The sequence below is a fragment of the Microtus oregoni genome, unplaced genomic scaffold (genome assembly GCF_018167655.1).
Source record: "Microtus oregoni isolate MIOR12 unplaced genomic scaffold, Mior012 000002F_ref0000024, whole genome shotgun sequence".
Classification (NCBI taxonomy): Eukaryota; Metazoa; Chordata; class Mammalia; order Rodentia; family Cricetidae; genus Microtus; species Microtus oregoni.
This window is the reverse complement of record NW_024543061.1, coordinates 32834639-32856315: the sequence shown is the minus strand read 5'-3', so window position 1 is coordinate 32856315 and position 21677 is coordinate 32834639. Positions and strand designations below refer to the sequence as shown.

Here is a 21677-nt window from a genome sequence, read left to right as displayed (position 1 = left end):
TGAAGGGGAGGAGCTAAATTCCCTCTACACCAAGCATTAAAAATGGACAGCTAAACAGCCAGTGAGCTCTCATGGGCAGACTCACTCCTCCCTTCTAAGTAATCTGGCCTCAAGCCTGTGCATCCTAGGGAAAGGACAGGAAGGAAAATGTAAAACTCAGTCCTATCCTGATTTCTGATGATACAAACGCAACAGCATGCTTTTCAAGGTCATGTGACTTGTTTATAGTAAGATATCATATCATCGAGGGTTTGGAAAGTGACTGTGGAGGCCTGTGATGGGCTTTCAGAGGTAGAAGAAGATGGGTGTGGCGAGCCAGAGCCGTGTCCCGAGTGGCTTGGTGCTGGTCCCGGTTTGCTCCATGGCTGGCTACTCAAAGCACCAGTTCTCCTTTGACCCACAAAGTAATTCGATGGTGGGGCAAACTCAGGATCTCGTTCAGCCCGGAGTTCTGACTGCTTCTTCGACCAGAACCCAAAAGAAAATTCTAGTGAAAATAAGAAAGAATATTATTAGAAACAATTATGAACCAGTCAAGTTTACTATAATTTTTCATTTTTTAAAAAAATTTTTTAGTTCTTATATGCATTTAAAAGCTACCACAGGCTGGGCGGTGGTGACACATGCTTTTAATCCTAGCACTTGAGAGGCTGAGGTAGGTGGATCTCTGTAAGTTTGAGGCCAGCCTGGTCTACAAAATGAGTTCCAGGACAGCCAGAGCTAAACAGTGAAACCCTGTCTCAAAAAAAAAAGAAAAAAAAAAAAGATATTCTGTAGAGATGCTCTGGACCACAACTGCGTAAAGGGCACTCCAATTACAGAGAAATGAAATAATCAATTATTTGCTGAAGTTGACATGGTAGGTGTTTCACATCAAAGCAGTCTGTCATTTGTTGAGTTCTGGCGGACACAGAAGGGACTCATCCGATCTGAACAGTGGCTCTTAGATTTCTCTTGCCAGCTCCAACAGCAGGCGCTAAGGTTCCACTGAGTATCTTTGCAACAGGCATAAAACACAGTCTGCTGCAGTGAAGACTGTGGTGGGCATCTTGTTGAAAACTTAGAGAAAGACGTGCATGCACAATGGAAGCTTAGGTAAGCTTTCAAACAAACACAAAGGATGCCTAAAGACAGAGTACCTCAGAACACCAAACCTCCAGCATACTTTAAAAGCAGTTCCTGAAAAGTTATATTCCAGAGGGTTTAAACTTGCCAAGTAATTTTCAGAAATGTATTCATTCTGTGGACAGAATGCCTTCGCAGATGCTGGTCTTTTGTGATCACATTTTACCCATTTCCCTGTATAAACAACTAGTGTCCAGGATGGAGAAGAAACAAGCTGAGACCTGGAGACTTCCTTAAGCCTCAGGAGTACTACGACCCCCTGTGGAGCTGACGGTGGAGCTCAGATGTAGAGCTCTTCCTAGCATGTTAAGGCCCGGATCCAACTCTACACCATAAAAAAATAAAAACAAAATCGCACCAGAATCTTACTTTGATTTAAAACAAAAACTACTTTTCCAAGGGCCTCACTAGGAAGTTTCAGACCTAAAAGTTCCACCCTACCTTTTCCTCGGTCCCACTCTCGGATGTGTGGCACTCCAGGCTTGGTATCCTTCCGCTCCTGGATGATGACTTCTACCTTGCTGTTCTGGGCCACAGGAGGTGGAGCAGGTACAGTCTTTGGTTCTGATGGCAAAAGCACAGTAACATCTCCACCTAGTTTTGTAAGGAAATAAGACCTTATTACCATGGGTTTAAAATTCAACATACTAAGCTGGGAGGTGGTGGCGCATGCCTTTAATCTCAGCACTCAAGAAACAGAGGTAGGTAGATCTCTGAGTTGAGGCCAGCCTGATCTACAGGGCAAGTTCCAGGACAACAAGGGCTATACAGAGAAACCCTGTCTCGAAAAACCAAAAATAAATATTTAACACTGATTTTGAAGTAAATGTTAATGGGAGCAGCAAGCATGTCTGATTAGTCAGACATTAGTACTTATTTCTCTATGTGAGTGGGTGTGACTGCCACAGCATATAGGTCAGAGGACAACTTTGTGCAACTGGTCATACCTTTACCTTGATTTTTATCACATAATATATGCAGTTATGGAAGACATCACATGGCACCCCCCAAATACGTAGTTTTATATTTTTGTCTATATTTTTAAACTTAAAAACTTTATTTCTTATATATGTACACAGCCAAACTTTTAAGTATTGGTTTACTAAATTGTCATTATAAGAAGCAACTCAATGTGTCTTGTTTATTGCCTAAAAACATGACAGTGTCATTCCAAACCATTCTAGCTATAAAAACTGTTCCTGGACAGCGAGATGGCTCAGTGGGTAAGAGTGCCTGCTAAGGAACCTGATGACCTTTCACTCACAGAGAAAGCAAAAAGCAAACTACTGAAAACTGACCTCTGATCTCCGTACCTGTGTTTTGACACATGCTCACTCACACTCGCTCACACACCACATGCATTAACAAATAAGTCAATGGAAATATTTAAGAGCAATAAAATAATTAAGAGCAATAAAAACTGGTCCTGGTGGTACTTCAAAGGCACGTGGAATTTAAAGATAAAACTAAGCTGCTGATTCCTACACTGCAATCCTATTAGTGAACACCAAGAGATCTAAGTTTTCCCTGTGAAAGTCAGAAATTTAAGACTGAAATACCTCTATTTTCTTCTTCAGTCCCATCTTCCTTTGATTTTTTAATCTTTTTTTGTCGAAGTTTGGCAAGTCTTGCTTCTAACATAGCCTTCCGCTTTTCCTTTATGTTTTCTCGTTTTATTCTCTGATCTGTTGTCTGAACAGAACAAAAAATTAGAAAATTATTCACTCGAAGTCAAATTCACATTTCTGTTTAAAATGATGAAATAATTCTTTTTTTTTAAAGTGCTAATTAATTTTAACAGCACATCTAAGTAGCTCTCCCCAAGACCCTGAAAATGGTGGCCTATGAAAAGGACTGTCCTTAGGAAGCTTAATGAGAACTCATAGAACCCCATGGAAGCCTCCACATGGAAGAAAGCCATTCATTTCTCTTCTGCTCCTTAATCCCTTAACACAGCTTCCTATTTCCTCACCCAGATCATCCCAAAATGCTATGTTTGAAGCTAGACTTAAAACAGCAGGGCTGAGAGCTGGAATCAGTAGTTAAGAATACTGTGGCTCTTGCAGAGAACCCAAGTTCAGTTGCTAGCACCCACGTGGTAGCTTACAACTATCCATAGTTCCAGTTCTAGGGGTTCAATGTCCTGTACAGGAGCCATGTGTGCATACGGTACACATACACAGATGCGGGCAGAGCTTACACACACACAAAAAATAATAATAGTAATAATAAAACAGCAAGGCTAGCAAGATGGCTCAGTGGGTAAAGATGCATGCTGCAATGATGCAAGCCTGGCAACCTGAGTTCAATCTCTGGAATCAACACAGAGACAGAAGGAGATACCAACTCCCTAAAGTCCTCTAACCACCACACATGCCATGACACATACACATTATATACAGATATATTACTAATAAGAACAAAACCTAGCAAAGTACAGTTAAAATTTTAGAGTTGAAAAACCCTCAATAATTTAATAATTACCTGTATGTAACCAACAATAGCATTCTGAATATCAATTTTCAATTTACTACATTTTTTAAATTCTTCTCTCATACAAATATGTCCTCATAAAAGTTTCCCCTCCTTCCACTCCTCCCAGCCCCCAGCCCAAATCCCCTTTCTTTCAGATCTACTCCTCCTGTTTCCCTTCAAAAAAAAAAAAAAAGCAGGCCTCTCATATATGAACCGAACATGTCATAACAAGATGCAATAAGACTAGGCATAAACCCTCTTATCAGGGCTGGGTGAGACAAACCAGTGGGAGAAAGAGGGTCCCAGGAGCAGATGAAAGAATCAGAGATACCCCCACTCCCACAAAAACAAAACAAAAAAACTAACACCAAACTAACAACCATTATATATATATGCAGAGGACCTAGTTCAGACCCACGCAGGCTCTGTGATTGCTGCTTTAGTTTCTGTGAGCCTGTATGAATATGGAGTGGTATTTTGCTTGTGATCTAACAAATAAGCTTGTCTGAAGATCAGAGTGTAGAGCTAAACCACTAGTTAGCCATAGGGGCTATGCAGTGGTCGCACACACTTTTAATCTCAGCACCGTCAGAAGCAGACGGATCTCTGTGAGTTCAAGGCCACTCTGGGCTGCAGGAGATTGAATCTGTCTAAAAGAGAAACAGAGATTATACAAAGGTGATCCCAGCAGTTGGAATCACATGCCTTTAATCCCAACACGATGGAGATGGAGACAGAAGTAATATGGCTGGGTGGAGAGAGGAATATATGGAGGGAAGAGATAAGAGCTCAGATTAAGCCTGAGGTTTCATAGAGAGAGCATTCAGTCTGAGGATTCGTAGGGACAGAAATTGCCCCTTTGGTCTGAGGATTCAGTAGAGGTAAGAACTAGTGGCTGGCTTTTCTGCTTTTATGATCTTTCAGCATTAACCCCTATTATCTGACTCTGAGTTTTTATTATTAAGACCAATTAGAATTCATGATACATGGGTCCTGCTTAGTTGATTCTGTGAACTGGGTATTCTGGTGTCCTCAATCCCTCTAGCTCCCATTCTTCCTCACTGTTCCTCCCTCTCTTCCAAGGGGCTTCCTGAGCTCCAAGGGGAGGGACCTGATGGAGATCTTCAGTTTGGACTCTCTCTCTGCCCAATGCTTGATTATGCCTATCTGGATTTACTACATTTTTTAAAGCATGACCTAGCAATAAAAAAATTATTCAAACCTATAACAAAAACCTTAAATTTAACTTATACCTGTTCACGAAGCATCTCTAAAGTTTTCATTTGCTTGTTTCTTAACTCTTTGTCTTTGGCAAAGGCAAAATATCCAACACCAAGTTGTCGGGCCTCTGAAATAATCAAAAATATCAAAACATTAGATTTCTCTGATTAGCAAACCACATTTACAGCAAGTTCCCTAACAAACCAAAAGAGACACACGGTGATATCAGCACAAGTTTAATTAAAAAAAAAATTGATTAAGAAAAAACAAAAAAGTCTAATGGCTAAGTGAAAAACATATAGACAGGCTACTCGGCCCTGGCTGTATCCTCTTCTCTCTGGGAACAAATTCTTAGGCTAACAGACATGTTAGGAAGAGGTCCCTAAGTTTCTTAGGCTGTGGACAAGAGGATGATTTCACCCTCCAATGCACAGCCTGACTGTATCAGAGGTGCTGCTGTCAGTACCTGGCTTTGTGCTTACTGGCTAGAGAGAAACAAACAAAAAAACCCACCACCACACACACAAACACAAATACCCCTCCCCCCCAAATTAACATTACCATTTTCCCTAATGTCTTCATAATGGATAGGCCCCATTGGCTTTTTCAGAGCCTCCCTTTCTTCTTCTTCCCATTGCTGGCGCTGAAGTTCTTTCCTCATATCTTCAGATAATAAAGTTTTTTCATTAGCAGGACTAACGAAACTAGTAGAGGAACAGAAACCTATGTTCAGGTGAGTGCCATGAAACAGCAACAATTAAATACCAGACTTATAGATGAGTATGATAGGATCTTGCCTCAGTGTTCAAGACAACCAACTTTCCTTTCTATACTTGTCCTGGTTGACATATGGAAAGTGGCCTAGCCAGGAAGGATGAACCACTGGCCTTCTCTGAATGGCCTCTGGTTTAGAGACATGGACATTGCTAGAGATCCCTGTCCCAGCAGGTGGTCATGGTTTGTGCTGTGGCCTCTGTGTGTTTACTCCAGGCCTACTCACAGGATGCCCAAGATGGGAAGGCTCACACAGGTGGAGCTTCTCCAATATTTCTCATATAAAAGCTGGCTATATGGAATTTTAACCACCAAGATACTTTTGAATGTTATTTCTTTGGTTCCCATTAGAAATGTAATCACGAAGCCTTTGATTCAATATACAAAGACACATAAATAAGAAGTGAATAAATGCAAGTGAACCTTCTCAAATCCCTCTGTCCATAAAGGCTGGTTTGTTAGCTAGGTTTGGGCTCATTCTGTACTTGCGACCTAGATCAGACAGCCTACTCAACAGTCTACTCATCCCTTTCAGCAATTATAATGTACATGACCAGAACAGAGTGCCTGCTTGGGAAGTTAAGTCAGAAGAATCACTTAAACCTAGATCAAGGCCAGCCCAGGAAATAACGTGACTCATTTCCCCACTACTCCCCCCAAAAATGGGTTTCAGGAAAAGAAAATCAATAAATAATAATGGCATTCAGGTTGTTCCCTGAGGAAAGTTATGAGTGTCTGAATATGTTAAACATTACAGGCTTCAGTATATAACAGTCTTACACATTAAAGATCCTAACAGAGCAGAGTAACAAATAGTCAGAAGCCTCTCCCACAAGACAATTCCCATGGCTGTGTTCCAAACACAGGTCACATTTTAAACTTACAGTCTTCCCTGAAGATTTTTATCCATCTCCAATAGATCTGGTAAATCCTTTCTCATGCAGCGTCGGGATCGGCCCAAAGAGTCCACATAATCCACCCTGAAAGTGAGAAGTTGGGAAGACAGTTAATCTTTAAAGAAGCAATGCCGTTACATACCTTGTTACCAAGAACCTTGAAGCCAAGGGACCACCAACACAGAGAAAAGGCTTCTTAATTAGCAGATGACATCCAATAAGCTTTTTGTGCCCTCCACAAAACCTCAATTTTTCTATTACTGCTCTACTTCTAATTGACACATTCTTTCCAGCAATCTTAGGAGTTTCTTAATGTAAGTCATGGTAATTTTTGGACACACTTTAATTAACAAGACAAACAATATATACCCTTCTTCACCTTTGCCCAAAGCAGACAGTGGAGACAGGGCAAGCTGAGCACACAGTAAGGTTAAACAAAACACTGAGATTTCCTAACAACACAAAGTATGGGCAGGTATTCATAGAAAACATCTCCTTTGTACTATGGTGCAGCAGAATTTTGTTTGTCTGTTTTAGACAAGGTTTCTCTGCGTACTTTTGGAACCTGTCCTGGAACTCACTCTACAGACCTAGGTGGCCTTGAACTCACAGAGATCTGCCTGCCTCTGCTTCCCGAGTACTGGGACTAAAGGACACCACTGCCTGGCAGTGCAACAGATTTTTTATATTTGCTATCATAGGCAAGGAATCTCCCATAGTCTGGAGTAGAGTGCACAACACACAATAAAGCACCTAATATATGCTGTAAAGCAAGTTAGCAAAGCGATAAAGGTCGGACTCAGCTAGCTCTGCTGTTGCCTGCAATTTCTTTCTTCTCAAGTGATGCCAATTTCCTTGTTAGCCCATGTTTTAAAAACCAAACACTTGGAAATCCACTTCTACAGACGACTGTCAGAAGAAATCAAACCTACAACTATATAAAGCAGCAACTTCATTTTCCTTTTTTTTTTTTCAATGAATGGGGAAGGGAAATCTAACCAGATGGTCCATGTAATTATTTACAGTATTTTTGCAAAAAGATTTTCCACCACCTGGAATTTAATTAACAAAAGGATTTACAAGCAGTAACAATTCTGGAGCTTAATTCAAAAACAAAAAAAGTGTTGGAATTGCTTGCATTGCGTCTTACTGCACCATATGGTATCATGCGACACCTTCAATTGCCCTCCAAACTCTTCAAATTGCTGACAAATTGCTTGTAATCATATAGGCATTAATAAGAAAAATAAATAAAAGACATTAGACCATTCAAAAGAGATGAGATTTCTGCCTTGAAAAGCAATCACAGCTATTCTGTTCTGGAGCAGGCCTCCAAAACACACAGAACACCAGCAAGGGAATACAGTAGTCAGCAATGGCTCTAGCTCATCAGAAACTGCTTACTGAACAGTCCCAGCATAAGCCTGGAGAAGCTGGGTGATCCACAGAGGGCTGAGTACTCTAGCTCTACAGGGCTCTAGGGAAACAGGAGGGGTGCAGGCCAGAAAACACAATTTAGGCAGAGTATAAAAACAAGCAAACTGACAAGTGTTGGCACACACCTTTAATCCCAGCACTTGGGAGGCAGAAGCAGGCAGATATCTGTGAGTTTGAGGCCAGCCTGGTCTACAGAGCAAGTTCCAGCCAGAGCTGTCACACAGAAAGACCCTGTCTTAAAAAAAAAAACACACACACACACACACACAAACAAAAACCAGACAAGCAAAAGTATGGCTCAGATGTTTTGCAGACAGTAAGATCTAGAGTGGGTCAACTATAAATAAAGGGTAAGACCCAAGAAATAGTTCAGAAGAGGAAGCAAGTACTTAGACTACAAATGATGAAGAAAGGCACAGAGAGGCTGCGTTCTCTGTGGTTCCATGTGGCATACAGCCATATGCCTACCCTCACAATAGTCTCTAACTTTAGACTTAAATTATTTAAAAGGTAAGAAAGTATGGACCACAGTGGACACCTTCCATATTATTAACAGAAAGGTTCTCTGCCATCTACAGTAGTAAAAACATCTTATTTATGCATACCTGTCCAAAGGAGTTAGCAAAAGGCTAAGAAATCTACAAACAGTCCTGAGCAGCTTCTAAGAAATCCCCCAAACAAGAACATCAGTAATGTCTAAGCAATGGCAAGGTCTGCTGAATAAGTGTCTAAGTGGCATAAAAGACACCATTACGGAATTTGCAATCTGATCTATAAAAGGCTGGATTCCTCCATCCTTTATGTATGTACAGGTTAAACTCAGGAAAATATCAATAACGGAGCTTTGCAAAGTATCTGCTTATGCCCCAGAATGGAACACACTTGCTTCCATGAGGGAATTTAAGGGAAATAGCTGTGCACTGAAGCACTGCATCTCTACTCTCCATGGAAGGAAGCTAGGCCTCAGAGAAACTGCAAATTTATCAAGTCCACACAGGCAGAAGGCAGTGCTGGAACCCACACCTCAATACCAGAAAAGAATGTAGTTAGGCTATAGCTCACTGTGCCTACTCTGCCAGTTTCTTTTGCAGGACTCAAAAGGGACCACTTCCCAGGACCTGACATCTGAACCAGGACATGTAGTGAGGGAGCAGGATACTGATGGACCGTGCAAGGATTCGTGGGCCTGGCACCACACTGGGCACAGTAGATGCTCAGTTCTTATCTGCAGTCACTGATGTTACTGCTCCACTGGTGTGCTTAAATCTATACAATCTTATACAACACGAGCTCATCCCAACTTAGAGGGGGTGGTTCTCAGGACAAAGAAAACCCAGGCAGAGTAAGAAAACATGATGTGATACCATCAAGCAAAATGATTCTCAAAAAGCCAAAACAAGTCTGGGGGGCTCACAATGATCTAAGCTCCAATATTACCCACCACTCCTCACTGGGGTCTTGGGGAGGAGGTATGTCTTTTTCAGAAAACTCTTCATCATCATCTCTCTCTTCCGCATTTCCAGACTCTCTAGTAGCACCAAGCACCTCCATTTCTTTGCGCTTGTCTATGATCTTCTGTGTGAAATCCACAAGGTACATGTCCTCCACTTCCTCATCTAGAACACAAAAATCAATTTATGGATTCTTTACATTAAAGAAGAAAACCATAGCTGGAATTAAGAAGTGGCCCTATTGCCTGACTGTTCATTCACCAGTCAATGCCTCCATCACAAACAATTTACAGAGACAACAGACACAAAACACCTGACAGAAAACTTTAAATAGGCCATCCATAACACAGACCATAATACTCTTTAAAAAGCCTTGAGTTTCCTGTTTGTGTCATCAATACATTGTGTGAGAAATAGGACCATTTAAGACAACACAGTCACTGATTTTGAGCAACTCAGAGCCAACAATGTCTAAGAGAAGCAGAACAGCATTTCTCCCAATCAGGAGAGTGGACCCTTCTTGCTGTGATGTAACAGAGCTTTCTAAATATATGAATTGCATCATTTAACTCTTATACTAATGTGTGGCAGAAAGTGCTTGAAAGATCCTAATGCAGGTAAACAATATCCTCTGAAGCTGAAGCACGGTGTGCACACCTTTAATCACAGCACTAAGGAGGCAGAGGCAAGTAGATCTGTGAGTTCAAGGTCAGTCTGGTCTACATAGTGAGCCAGGCTCTGTAGGGTTACATGGTGAGACACTGTCTCTAACATGTACGTACACACACACACGGTGAGACACTGTCTCAAACATGTACACACACACACACACACACACGCATGCACGCACACGTGTTTTTTGAGTTCTTTTCACAAGTTGACATCGTTTTCAGGCAAGAGTTAAGTTCTATAGGGATGAACTCAACATGTTTTTTTTTGTTGTTGTTGTTGTTTGTTTTTTCCTAAGGACAGAGATTGAATTACAACATGCACTGGGTTCCCTATGACCAAAGTGGTCATATCCCCCTTTACAGTGTTACACTGAAGACAACTAAGGCTCCAAGACTTAACCAGTTCAGACACACAGGTACAATAGAAGGATCAGTAGGTAGGACTGCTGGCTTTGACAAAACCCCATTTCCACAAACACATTCCTTTTGATTGAGTTACTATATTTTCATTTTATTTTAAGTTACACATATGAGGGAGAAGGGTACATGGGAGTGCTAGTGCCCTAAGAAGGCAGAAGAGGGCATTAGTTCTCCTGTAGCTGGAGTTATAGGCAGTTGTGAGTACATGAGTACTGGGAACCAAACTCCGTTCCTCTGTAAGTACAACAAGTGCTCTCAACAGTTAAGCCAGCCTCTAGGTTTCGATAGTAACAATAAAAGTTTGAACCAGAGAAAAAAAAGAATAAAACAAGTTTTCAATATCACATAGTATCTCAAAAGGGAAGAGATATGTTTCTGAGAGGTGAGATGTAGAGGTACACACCAGTGAGGCATGCTGGGAATGACCATCTTGCTCCTTAGAGTGTAGCACTGTCACCACAGCCCCCAACTTTGTAAATGATGCAGTCTGAGAAAAGGCAAATGATGGCCACACCCACTGGTGTCCTGTTTGCTAGGCAAGGTGGAACTGCTGAGCTCCAGCTCTCCCCACTCTGAAGATCCACTCTTACCACTTTCCCCGACAGGATCCTTTCCTCCAGCTCACCAGGTCAAAGCCCATTTCCTTCTAGAAATTTCCTGAATTCTTACTTGCTTTCTCTGCCTCCTGCCAATGGTGTGTACACTGGCCCAGAAAGTCTCTTACACTGTTGTCCAACTATGAATTCTGCTATTTCAGGGGGATATGACAAAAGGGAATTGTATTACAAATTTCTAAACCAATTCAAAGCACAATGTACAACTACTAATTGAATATGCCATGAAGTCGTAATTACTTAGAATAAAAATAATAAGTATGATAAAGGAAAGAGGCAAGGAAAAGGGAGAAATACAGGAAGCAAAGAGAAGAGGAAAGGAAACAAATATTCTGGAGAGAAAACAAAAAGAGCAAGGAATTAGTAAAAAGAAAAATTAAAGATTTCCCAACTGGATAAATATAAGGAGAGAACTAAAATTTAAAAATGTGAGATGAGCCGGGCGGTGGTGGCGCACACCTTTAATCCCAGCACTCAGGAGGCAGAGGCCAGAGGATCTCTGTTAGTTTGAGGCCAGCCTGGTCTAGTAGAGCTAGTTCCAGGACAGGAACTAAAAGATCTACAGAGAAATCCTGTCTCGAAAATCAAAAAAAAAAAAAAAAAAAAAGAAAAGAAAAAGAAAAGAAAGAAAGTGAGATGACTCAGTGCGTAAGAACTTGCTGCCCAAACATGAAGACCTGAGTTTGAATTCCCAGAACCCACATCAAGCACATCCCAGTATTCCTATGGCAGCAAGATGGGAGGCAGAATAGACCATTCAAATTTTGCCTTAAACAAAGCAAGAGGTGAATATCAACACATACTACATACCTATGCTGTAGCATGAACATGCCCACACTCACACACCAATGCAATAGGGCAAAACCATGAAGTTAAAAAAAAAAAGCACATCACAGAGATAAAACTGAAACAGGAAAAGAGGCAGCATAACCCATAATTCGGCACACCTTATCTTTCCCATATGCATGGATGTCCCTACATGCAAGGCTGGTCTGTTTAAACTCTCCTGGTGCTGTGCTCTCCTCCTCCACCAGATGAGACCTGCTGTGAGGGCTGTAGAACTGGTTCCCTATACTCTCCTGGCCCTGCCTGGCACCCAGTGAACCATTGGAATATTACTGAATATTTTCTTATCTCTACATAACCACTGAAATTAAAGTTTTGAGTTGTTTTTTTAAATTTCTCCCTCTTAGAATCATTTAAACAGATAATATAATACTGAGGATCTGTACAAATTGTAGACAATAAAGAAATACAAATAAACATTTGTTTACCTGGAAAGTCTCCTTTAGTCATCTTTTCATATAATTTGGCTTTTTCTTCCAATTTTTCCCTAGGAGAAAAACAAACAAGAATTAAAAATGGTCTTATAACTGTCCCTTCTGCCACTATCACCCTGACAGCTGAGAGTTAACACCTCCCCTGAGACCTGCCATGAAAAGATGGGCACAACAGGTGCTAACTGTCCTGTCCTGAAGAGACCTCAGACCCACTTCATCTACTTCATTAGTGAAAGCAGGACCAAAAGCCATACCTGATACAGAGTAACTGCTCAATAAGTATCTGATAAGTGAACAAATGGGATGCACTGAGTTAAGGCCCAACAACCTAGCTGCTAAATGCAACTTAAGTTACATGTGGTAAGAGAGATGTATGTAAACATTTTCTATTTAGTCTGCCAAAAGGATCACCAGACCCAAGGCAAGATTCTTTACCATAGTGTTTTTAGACCAGCGTCCTGGTCATTTGTGGCTTATTACACTTCATTATACCAACTTAATTTGTTAAAAACATGACAATATCTATTTCAATATCACAAATAATACACTGAAACTACATACTAATATAAGACAACAACCCTGGTATGTTGACAAAGCAGACTCGTTGCTCACATAATGTTGATGGCATTTAGCAAGTAGTAACAAGCTAAAAGGGCAAGGAATTCTCTAATTACCTAAAAATAGAAGCCCCAAAGAGGCCATCTGTGTCATGATCTCATTAATCACAATGGGAAATTTAACTCCTAATGGGGCGAAGAGACTACAAAAACCCTAGTTCACATGATTATGACAAGTTACTTAACTTTTCCTTTCTGTGTCTCAGCTCTTCCAGACTGAAGGAAAAGCAAATTCTTTTCTTCTTTTTTGCTTCTCCAGATTGCCACAAAATTAACTTGATAACACAAAGTAATGTCATCTCATCTTCACTGTCATATAAGTTAGCAAGGTGGTTCCATGTGTGTTCCTTTGGGTGCCCAAGCATCAGTCAGTGTACATACATGTAAAGGCCACAGATTGACCTTAGGTATCATTCCTTAGGAGTTAACCACCTTGTTTTTGAGACAGGGTCTCTTAGTAGGACCTGGAGATCCCTAAACAAGCTAAGCTGGCTGGACAGTAAGCCCCAGGGATCTCTGCTCCCCAGCAGTGGGATTACAAATCTACACAACCATGCCTGACTTTTCTATCAGGTCCTCAAGCTTGTACAGCAATCATCTGACCAACTGAGACATCTCCCCAGTCCAATGAAGCTGCAGAGTTCCTATCATGTACCAAAGCAGAAGGCTACCACGGCAGATGTTACAATTTAGAATTCTCCAGGCACAGGAGACTACTGCCTCTTCTTTACAAAAGAATGCTAGCTACTAAGCAGAGGAAATCCACGAATAATTCAGCAGCAGCACGGCTTACTAACAATACAAAGCATCCATGGAAATATAGTAGTGACTAGGATACTTAGTCTCAAAGCTTCCCACCCCAGGTTACTATTAGCCACATAGGAGAAAGGGCATCTTCACAGTAGAGAATTCTACCAGACGTTTCTAAGCAAGTGATTGAATTCATTACCAATTATGAGCCTCTAGGTAAGACTCACTGTAAAATACAAAGACTACACAGCAGTCTTAACAAAAAACTTTAATATAACCTCATTTAGACATGTGACATGGCAGAAAAAAAACTGACCTGGACACTTAAAAATGTCAGCAGGGTAACTGACAAAAAAAAAAAAGGGGAAAAAAGCGGAGAGATTTGAGAACTATAGGCATGAATGGAATATAATCTTTAAATCCTGATTTTGTTTTCCCCTGATTTTTTTGAAAGACAGAGAGTGTCTCTGTGTAATAGCCCTGGTTGTCCTGGAACTTATTTTGTGAATCCTGAATTTTTACAAAACCTATTTAGGACAAAGCTGTGTTGGGACAATGGTAAAATCTGAAATATGAGCCACACAGCAGTGTTAAATATAGTAGTATAATGTCCTTGTTCAGATAGATATATACTGAAACATTTACAGGTAAATTATCATGACACTTAAAGTCTTCCTCTACAGGTGTGGCAGAAGGATAGAGGAAAGCAAATATGACAATATATTAATTAGTGAATTTAGGAAACAGGTATTAGAATGTTTCTTTTACTTTTCTTCAAATTATATTCTTGGCTTGCGAGGGAAATTTTGGGGTATCTAAATACTAATGTCCTATCACCTAACCTAGAACACACCATGGGACTTTTATTTTTATTTTATTTTTTAAAATATTTATTTATTTTATTATGTATACAATATTCTGTTTGTGTGCATGTCTGCAGGCCAGAAGAGGGCACCAGACCTCATTACAGATGGTTGTGAGCCACCATGTGGTTGCTGGGAATTGAACTCAGGACCTTTGGAAGAGCAGGCAATGCTCTTAACCACTGAGCCATCTCTCCAGTCCCAATGGGGACTTTTATTTTTAAATAAATAAATGTATTTATTTATTTTACATCCCAGTCACAGTTTCCCCTCCCTCCTCTCCTCCCAGTTCCTCTTCCCAATACCCACTCTGTTCCCATCCCCTAATTCACTCCTCCATTTGTTTAAGAAAGGACAGGTCTCCTGAGAGTATCAACAAAACATGGCATATCAAGTTGCAATAAAACTATGCATCTCCCCGTGTACTGAGGCTGGGTAAAGCGATCCAATATGGGGAATAGGGTCCATGGAACACTTCTCCCAGCACTTGGGAGACAGAGGCAGGTGGATCTCTGTGAGTTCGAGGCCAGCCTGGTCTACAAGAGCTAGTTCCAGGACAGGCACCAAAATTACAGAGACGCCTTGTCTCGAAACAACAACAACAACAACAAAGTGTTAAGCTGAAGATGTGGTTCAGCAGACAAGACCATTGGGATCCCATCCCTAGAAATACAAGTTTTAAAAAATTGTTGATATAGGCCAGGTGGTGGTGGCCCAACCCTTTAATCCCAGCACTCGGGAGGCAGAAGCAGGTAGATCTCTAAGATCAAGGCCAGCCTGATCTACAGAGTGAGTCCAGGGCAGGCAGGGCTATGCAGAGAAACCCTGTCTCGAAAAAAATGAACAAACAAACAAGCAAGCAACAATAACAACAAAAAAATTGTTGATATAGCCTTTTCTTTTTCTCAGTCTGCCAGAAAGATGTCAGATATTCAGACTGAGTGTGTTTACCAAAAGCAGTCCATGATCTTTTAAAACAACAAATGGGTTCTATAAGCAAGGAAAGGCTCCCTCAGTACTACAAGAGCATCAGTCCAAGCTCAACATGCCCAAGGAGGCCATCCAGGGCACCTAAACAGACAAGAAATGCCTCTTCACTGATAACATCTCTATTTGAGAGCAGATCCTGTCTGGTGTCGTGACCAAGATGAAGATGCAGAGGACCACTGTCATCATCTAAAACTATATCTACTATATCCAAAAGTACAATTGCTTTGAGAAGCACCACAAGAACATATCTGTCTGCCTGTCCCCTTTTTGGGAATGTACAGACTAGTGACATTATCACCATGGGAGGGTGTAGGCCCAAGTTAAGACAGTATTCTTCAATGTGCTCAAGATCATCAAGGCTGCCAGCACCAAGAAACAGAACCAGAAGTTCTGAGAAGACGCTGCCAACTTCCAGAACAAATAGTTATTTCCCAAATCTTTTTTAAAAATTGATATATTTAGTATGTGATAAAAGCTTAAAACAGGACCCTACTTCATCTTCTAAGCTCAATTTTTTTTCTTTGTGTAAGACAACAGATATGTGTAAATTACAGCATTTTTAGGGGACAGCTGGCCCTCCACATCTAGAGTTCACATCTCCAGATTCAACTACCTGGAAAGAAACAATATTCCAAAACAATGATATTGTTGCTAATATATACTGTGCATCTGTCTGTACATATTTTCCTTCTTGACATTATTCCCTAAACAATACAGAATAACAACTATTTACAAAGTGCTTACACCATACTAGGCATAGAAAGTAATCTAGAAAAGATTTTAGAGTACTGATTGTTTTCACAGACCACACACACTAGTTTATCTATTTGGAGCATCTTGAGCTTTGGTATCTGAGGAAGAGTAGGAACCTAGAACCAACCAATGCCCCTCAGATATCAAAGGACACTGTATTTACATTCATAAAGCATTTGCCCAGAAAGATGTCTATCAGATCTGTACATCAGGAAGAGTACCAACTAAACGTTTATTTCTTGGTCTGGTAACCCCCTTTCAGGTTTAACTACCTTGCTTTGTCTAAAGTCTTCTGCTCTTCAAGCTTCTGTTCTGCATCCTTCTCTGCTCGACTAGAAACACCAGCATTCTGCTTGGTCCAGATACTTGGCTTCTGGAGAATGATTCGAAAGAACAAAATAAAACCACGTGATCACAAAGCATCAAAAAGGAAAGAAAATCCTTGGATCTCATGAATCATCAAAGAACTACTTATTCTGACAGCTAGCTTACAGCTTACAACAGACGTGACAGGCCATGACAAAGTTGGAGCTGAGGAAAACTCCTAAATCACCTGAAGAATTTCCTTCTGAACTTCGCTGAGTTATTTCTCAACTGACATTTACCCATGACAGATTACAACATCATTCAATATTCTAATGGATATGAGCAGAATACAAAGGAATATAGTAAGCAGATTACTACCTATAAAAGTTTTAAAACTCTTAAAGACTTTCATAGTTTAAGTCTATTTCTATATATTACAGTTGTTTATCTCTATTTGGACACAAAATACATGCTAATCTTCCATGAGAATGTGAACAACCCAATTATTAACAGCATGTTAAAGAAGAATATAGGAACTGGAAAGATAGGTTAGCATTCATTATGAGGGCTTACTGCTCTTGCACGGGATCTGAGTTCAGTTCCCAGCACCCATATTACTTGGCTCACAACTACATATAACTCCAGATCCAGGGGATTCAACACCCTTTTCTGGTTTCTGAGGGCATCTACACACAGATGGCATATACAAGCATGACATATATATACATACAAGCACACACACACAACATATATACTTAAAATAAGTCTTTTTATAAGAGTATTAAATTATCTTACTAATTTTAATATTTAACAAAGTTTATGCAAATGTTCAATTATAAGTCAGGGACTTTTTTTTCTTTATATTTACTTATTTACAGATAACCACTGGCATTTTTCAAAAACTTATAATGCAATTCTCCCATATTTGGAATCAGTAGAGGTATTTTTACCTTATTAGTTGTCTTTGGTTTTCCAAAGACTCCAGAATCTTTTAGAAGTTTTTCTTGTTTGAATTCTTCTTGTTTTCGGAAGAGCTCAGCCTTAAGATCTACCAACTAGAATAAAACAAGAAAGTAAACAACAATATTTCATTCGCTGGTGGCAGTTGACTGGCTTGCTAAGCAACTGTAATTCTCCAAGATTTTGGCTTCCTGAACATGGACAAGAAACACAAGCTTAAATATAGAACTCCACACAAAATTAAACAACATTGGGTTTCATTGTAGTTTTGCTACAAATTTAGTTCTACTTCAACTTTTACTACTCAAGGCTTTTTTTTTTTCTGCCAACAGGAAAGTGACATAATAAACAAATGAAATCTACATACAGATACAGATTGGATTCAACTAACTTCTGAAGCGCTTTCTGCTTGTGGAACATATAACCAGAAGTACAGGGTCAAGCTTTACTTTTTTGTTGTTGTTGTTTGTTTGTTCTTGTTGCTTTGATTTGACTTGGTTTTGGTTTTTTGAGACAGGGTTTCTCTGTATAGCCCTGGCTGTCCTGGAACTCACTCTGTAGACCAGGCTGGCTTCAAAGTCACAGAGATCCGCCTGCCTCTGCCTACCAAGTGCTGAGGAGATAAAAGGCAAGCACCACCACTGTCCAGTGAGTTTGTTTGAAAATGTGATGGGGGGGGGGCACAGGTGAGGAGATGAGGCATCCACCTCTCCGCTGTGTTAGTTCTAACAAGGGGGAGGAAATGATGTGATGGCAAGTGGCTATACGCACAGGCACCTGTAAGTCAGGCACTACTGGCTGACAAGGAAAAGAAAAATGACTGAGCTCAGGAGCTAAATAAAGAGATGAGTCAGGAGTTGAAAATACTTGCTGCTCTTGCAGAAGACTCAGGTTAGGTTCCCAGAACCTCCATGTGGCATACAACCATTACAACCATCTATACACAACTCTAGTTCTAGCGAATTTAATGCCCTCTTCTGGCTTTTGAAGGCACCAGGCACACATGTGTTGCACATTTGAAGGTGCAGGCAAAACAGCTATAAACAAAATAAATCGTTTTTTTTAAAAAATGATTCCTTTTTTATGTTTGGGGCAGTAGTGTTTTGCTTGCATGTGTATCTGCATGAGGGTGTCAGACTCCTCTGGAAAATTGTGAAAGTTGTGAGCTGCTATCTGGGTGCTAGGAATAAACCAGGGTCCTCTGGAAGAAAAGTCAGTATTAGCTGGGCGGTGGTGGCACACGCCTTTAATCCCAGCACTTGGGAGGCAGAGGCAGGCGAATCTCTGTGAGTTCGTGGCCAGCCTGGTCTACAAGAGATAGTTCCAGGACAAGAACCAAAAGTTACGGAGAAACCCTGTCTCGAAAATCCAAAAAGAGCAGTCAGTATTCTTAACCACTCTCTGAGTCATTCCTCCAGCCCCATACCATTTTGGGGGGCGGAAGAGGGGGAATGAGTTCAGTGATTTCCATTTGAAAGAAATCTATTTAAAGGTACTGCTGGTAGGAATTTTAACAGTATAAAGGAGTCTCGCTCCAGGACCCAATATTCAAAATTCTTCAAGGAAGGAAGGAAGGAAGGGAAGAAGGGAGGAAGGAAGAAGAAAATTTTGCCTTTTACCTCTTCTTAAATGCATCAATTATCTAGTTACATATTTTTCTATTCCACAATTACTTCTGAATTTAAGCTCACAAAATGACCAGTTCCTGGATTTCATTTGTATTGTAGTTTTTGAAAATGCTATCCTCTGGATAATCTGGCTTTAGTTTGTTTTGGTTTGGTTTTTAAAGACAGGGTCTCACTGTGTAGCCCAGTCTATCCTGAAACTATGTGGCTTGGGCTGACCTCTGAATCACAGAGACCGGCCTCTCACATGCTGGGTTAGGGTAAAGGCCATGTGCAACTACACCCTGCTGAATTTAGTGTATAAGCACTGAATCCAAATTCTGACAAAATCCTGTCAGCTCTCGCGGCCCGAGGCAGCCCATCCCATAAGTCACTAACTAACTTGTCTGGGTCCTGCTAGGGGGACCCTAGGTATTCTGGGGTCCTGGGGTGTCGAATCTCTGTATTGGAGACGCCAGGAAGGGCCCCATATAGTCCAGGTCCCCGCAGACAGCGAGGCCTGGCTGGGCTGTGGCGGCTGACCCGCAGGATGCACCCTGAGATTCCGGGGAGGACGGCTTCTGGGACTTGTGTGTAGGGCGAGCCTAGTCCAGGTCCCTGCCGAAACTCGGTTCAGGATCCTGAGAATAAGGAATTGTCGAGGGTCCCCGCGGGGAGAAAGACAGACGGAGAGTCCAGGCTCCTGACCTGCGTGAGGCAACAGGTTAGGTCGCCATTCTCGACTGAGAAAAGCGGGAAAACTCGGAGCACGCAGCTAAGCCACACTCGAACTCACCGAGGAGGCTGTAACGTCCAAAGGTTTTTTCTTTCGGTCCATCGTGCCGCCAGGATACCAGGTCCCAGCACCTAGCCTCCCCGAAGCCTCTGTCAGGCCTTATGAGCCCGCCCCGAGCCGGAACCGGAAGTGTCTTTGCCCCGACGTCGAGTTTGCGTACTTTTGCGACACAGATTTACGATCTCGGCGCCATCTTGAAAGCGTCATTGTGAGGTGACGCTTCGCTTCGTCGCCATTTTGAGAAGGTCGGGAGGGGGTGCCCCAGGGTTGAAGTTGATCGTTGTGGTCGTCTTGAAGAGAGCAGAAAGTGAGGCGAGAATTACTACTTTTGTCGTCGTCTTGAGGCGGGCGGAACATAGCTTGCATTGCAACAGATACTACATTGAGTGGAGAGGCTTGGGTGATGGAATAGAATGGCGCCATCTTGAGGAGGGCTAAGTAAACTCAAGTATCTTCATGAAAACAAAGGATTTAGTAAAAATGGAAAACAAATTATTATTTGAAAACGGGCTGTGAGGGGAAAACCTATCATTTTATTTGGTTTTCTTTGTTTTTTGAGATACGGTTTTACTTCATAGCCAATTGACCTGAAACTCACTATGCAGACTTGGGTGGCCTCAAATTTGCAACAATCCTCCTGCCTCTGTAATCCTGAATGCTAGGATTACAGCTGTAATTTTTAAATACATATCTGTCTGTCTGTCTATCTATCTATCTATCTATCGATCGATCTTAAGTATATTATCTATTTATCTACTTACCTACCTACCTATCTGTTTATAAGACGGGGTCTCATGTATTTCCTGGCTGACCTGGAACTTCATTTTTTAGAACAGGCTGGCCTTGAATTCACAATTACCTGCCTGTCTTTTTCTCCATAGTGCTGGGATTAAAGCTGTGTACCACCACAACCAGCCTCCAGAATATTTTATTTTTGAAATTGCTGTTTGAACTGCTAACTTGAGAGAATTTTTACTTGGGATTAGAATAAAATTTCCAACAATTTCCCAAATGGCCCTAAACATGCCTTTGCTGTATTTCTGCCAAGCAATGTTCTCAGTATTGATGAAGATGATAAAAATCGAAGCTATCGACTCTGAAAAACACTGAAGATGCTCTGTGTTCTATAGTATCAAATATTTAGCTGACACTTAATTATTTATGTTAAAAATAAGCATATCCACCTCACTAGGATAGAAATTGGTTTTCATTTTTAATAAATGGTGAAAATCTACATATACCAAAGAATTGTTTTAAAATAAATTTTGCTATAGCTTTTACACCAATTTTATATACCTGGGGTCATGAAAAAAATATTGGATAAAAAGAGGTTGTGAGTGGAATTTTAAAGAAGTCCTGTCCTAGAAAACTAATGGTAAGTCATTAGAGTCTTACTTTGTCTGCTGACTGCCTGTGGGGAATCTCTGGTTATCTCCTGGTTGGCTATACAGCTTACACCTTAGAAATTCTCATGAAGAGTGGCACCCCACTAATGAGAATACCTCCCAAGAAAAAGGCATTACCAGAAAAGGATGGGATGTAGTTCAATGTTGTGCATGCAAGATCCTGGGTTCCATCCCTAGTACAGGAATGGGGGAATAAAAATAAGCTTTGTTCCCCCAGCTATCAGACGGAATGTGATGTTGGTCAGAATGCTACTCTGGAAGGTCCACA

The 21677-nt window shown here is 41.0% G+C and overlaps 1 protein-coding gene and 1 pseudogene across 1 annotated transcript; one reads left to right on the top strand and one right to left on the bottom strand.

Moving 5' to 3' along the window:
- Positions 1-5: 5 nt before the first annotated feature.
- Positions 6-20122, bottom strand: Ccdc174 (coiled-coil domain containing 174). The gene is made up of 11 exons (XM_041641229.1): positions 20004-20122; positions 17594-17698; positions 16610-16710; positions 12359-12417; positions 9370-9544; positions 6480-6575; positions 5383-5525; positions 4854-4948; positions 2685-2817; positions 1567-1719; positions 6-487 (listed from the first exon to the last, which is right to left on the bottom strand). The coding sequence occupies exons 1-11, from the start codon at positions 20043-20045 to the stop codon at positions 210-212; spliced, it is 1380 nt and encodes a 459-aa protein (XP_041497163.1). The 5' UTR covers positions 20046-20122; the 3' UTR covers positions 6-209.
- On the top strand, positions 15516-15978 carry LOC121440468 (annotated as a pseudogene).
- Positions 20123-21677: the final 1555 nt, after the last annotated feature.

What these genes read in the sequence shown, in the direction of transcription:
- Ccdc174 (XM_041641229.1), bottom strand. Translation starts at nt 20,045, where the DNA reads ATGGACCGAAAGAAAAAACCTTTGGACGTTACAGCCTCCTCG. An exon ending in GACTAAAGGAGACTTTCCAG is followed by an intron (nt 9,545 to 12,358) that starts GTAAACAAATGT and finishes TTTGTGTTCTAG; the next exon opens with ATGAGGAAGTGGAGGACATG. An exon ending in TAGAGATGCTTCGTGAACAG is followed by an intron (nt 2,818 to 4,853) that starts GTATAAGTTAAA and finishes TGTTCTGTTCAG; the next exon opens with ACAACAGATCAGAGAATAAA.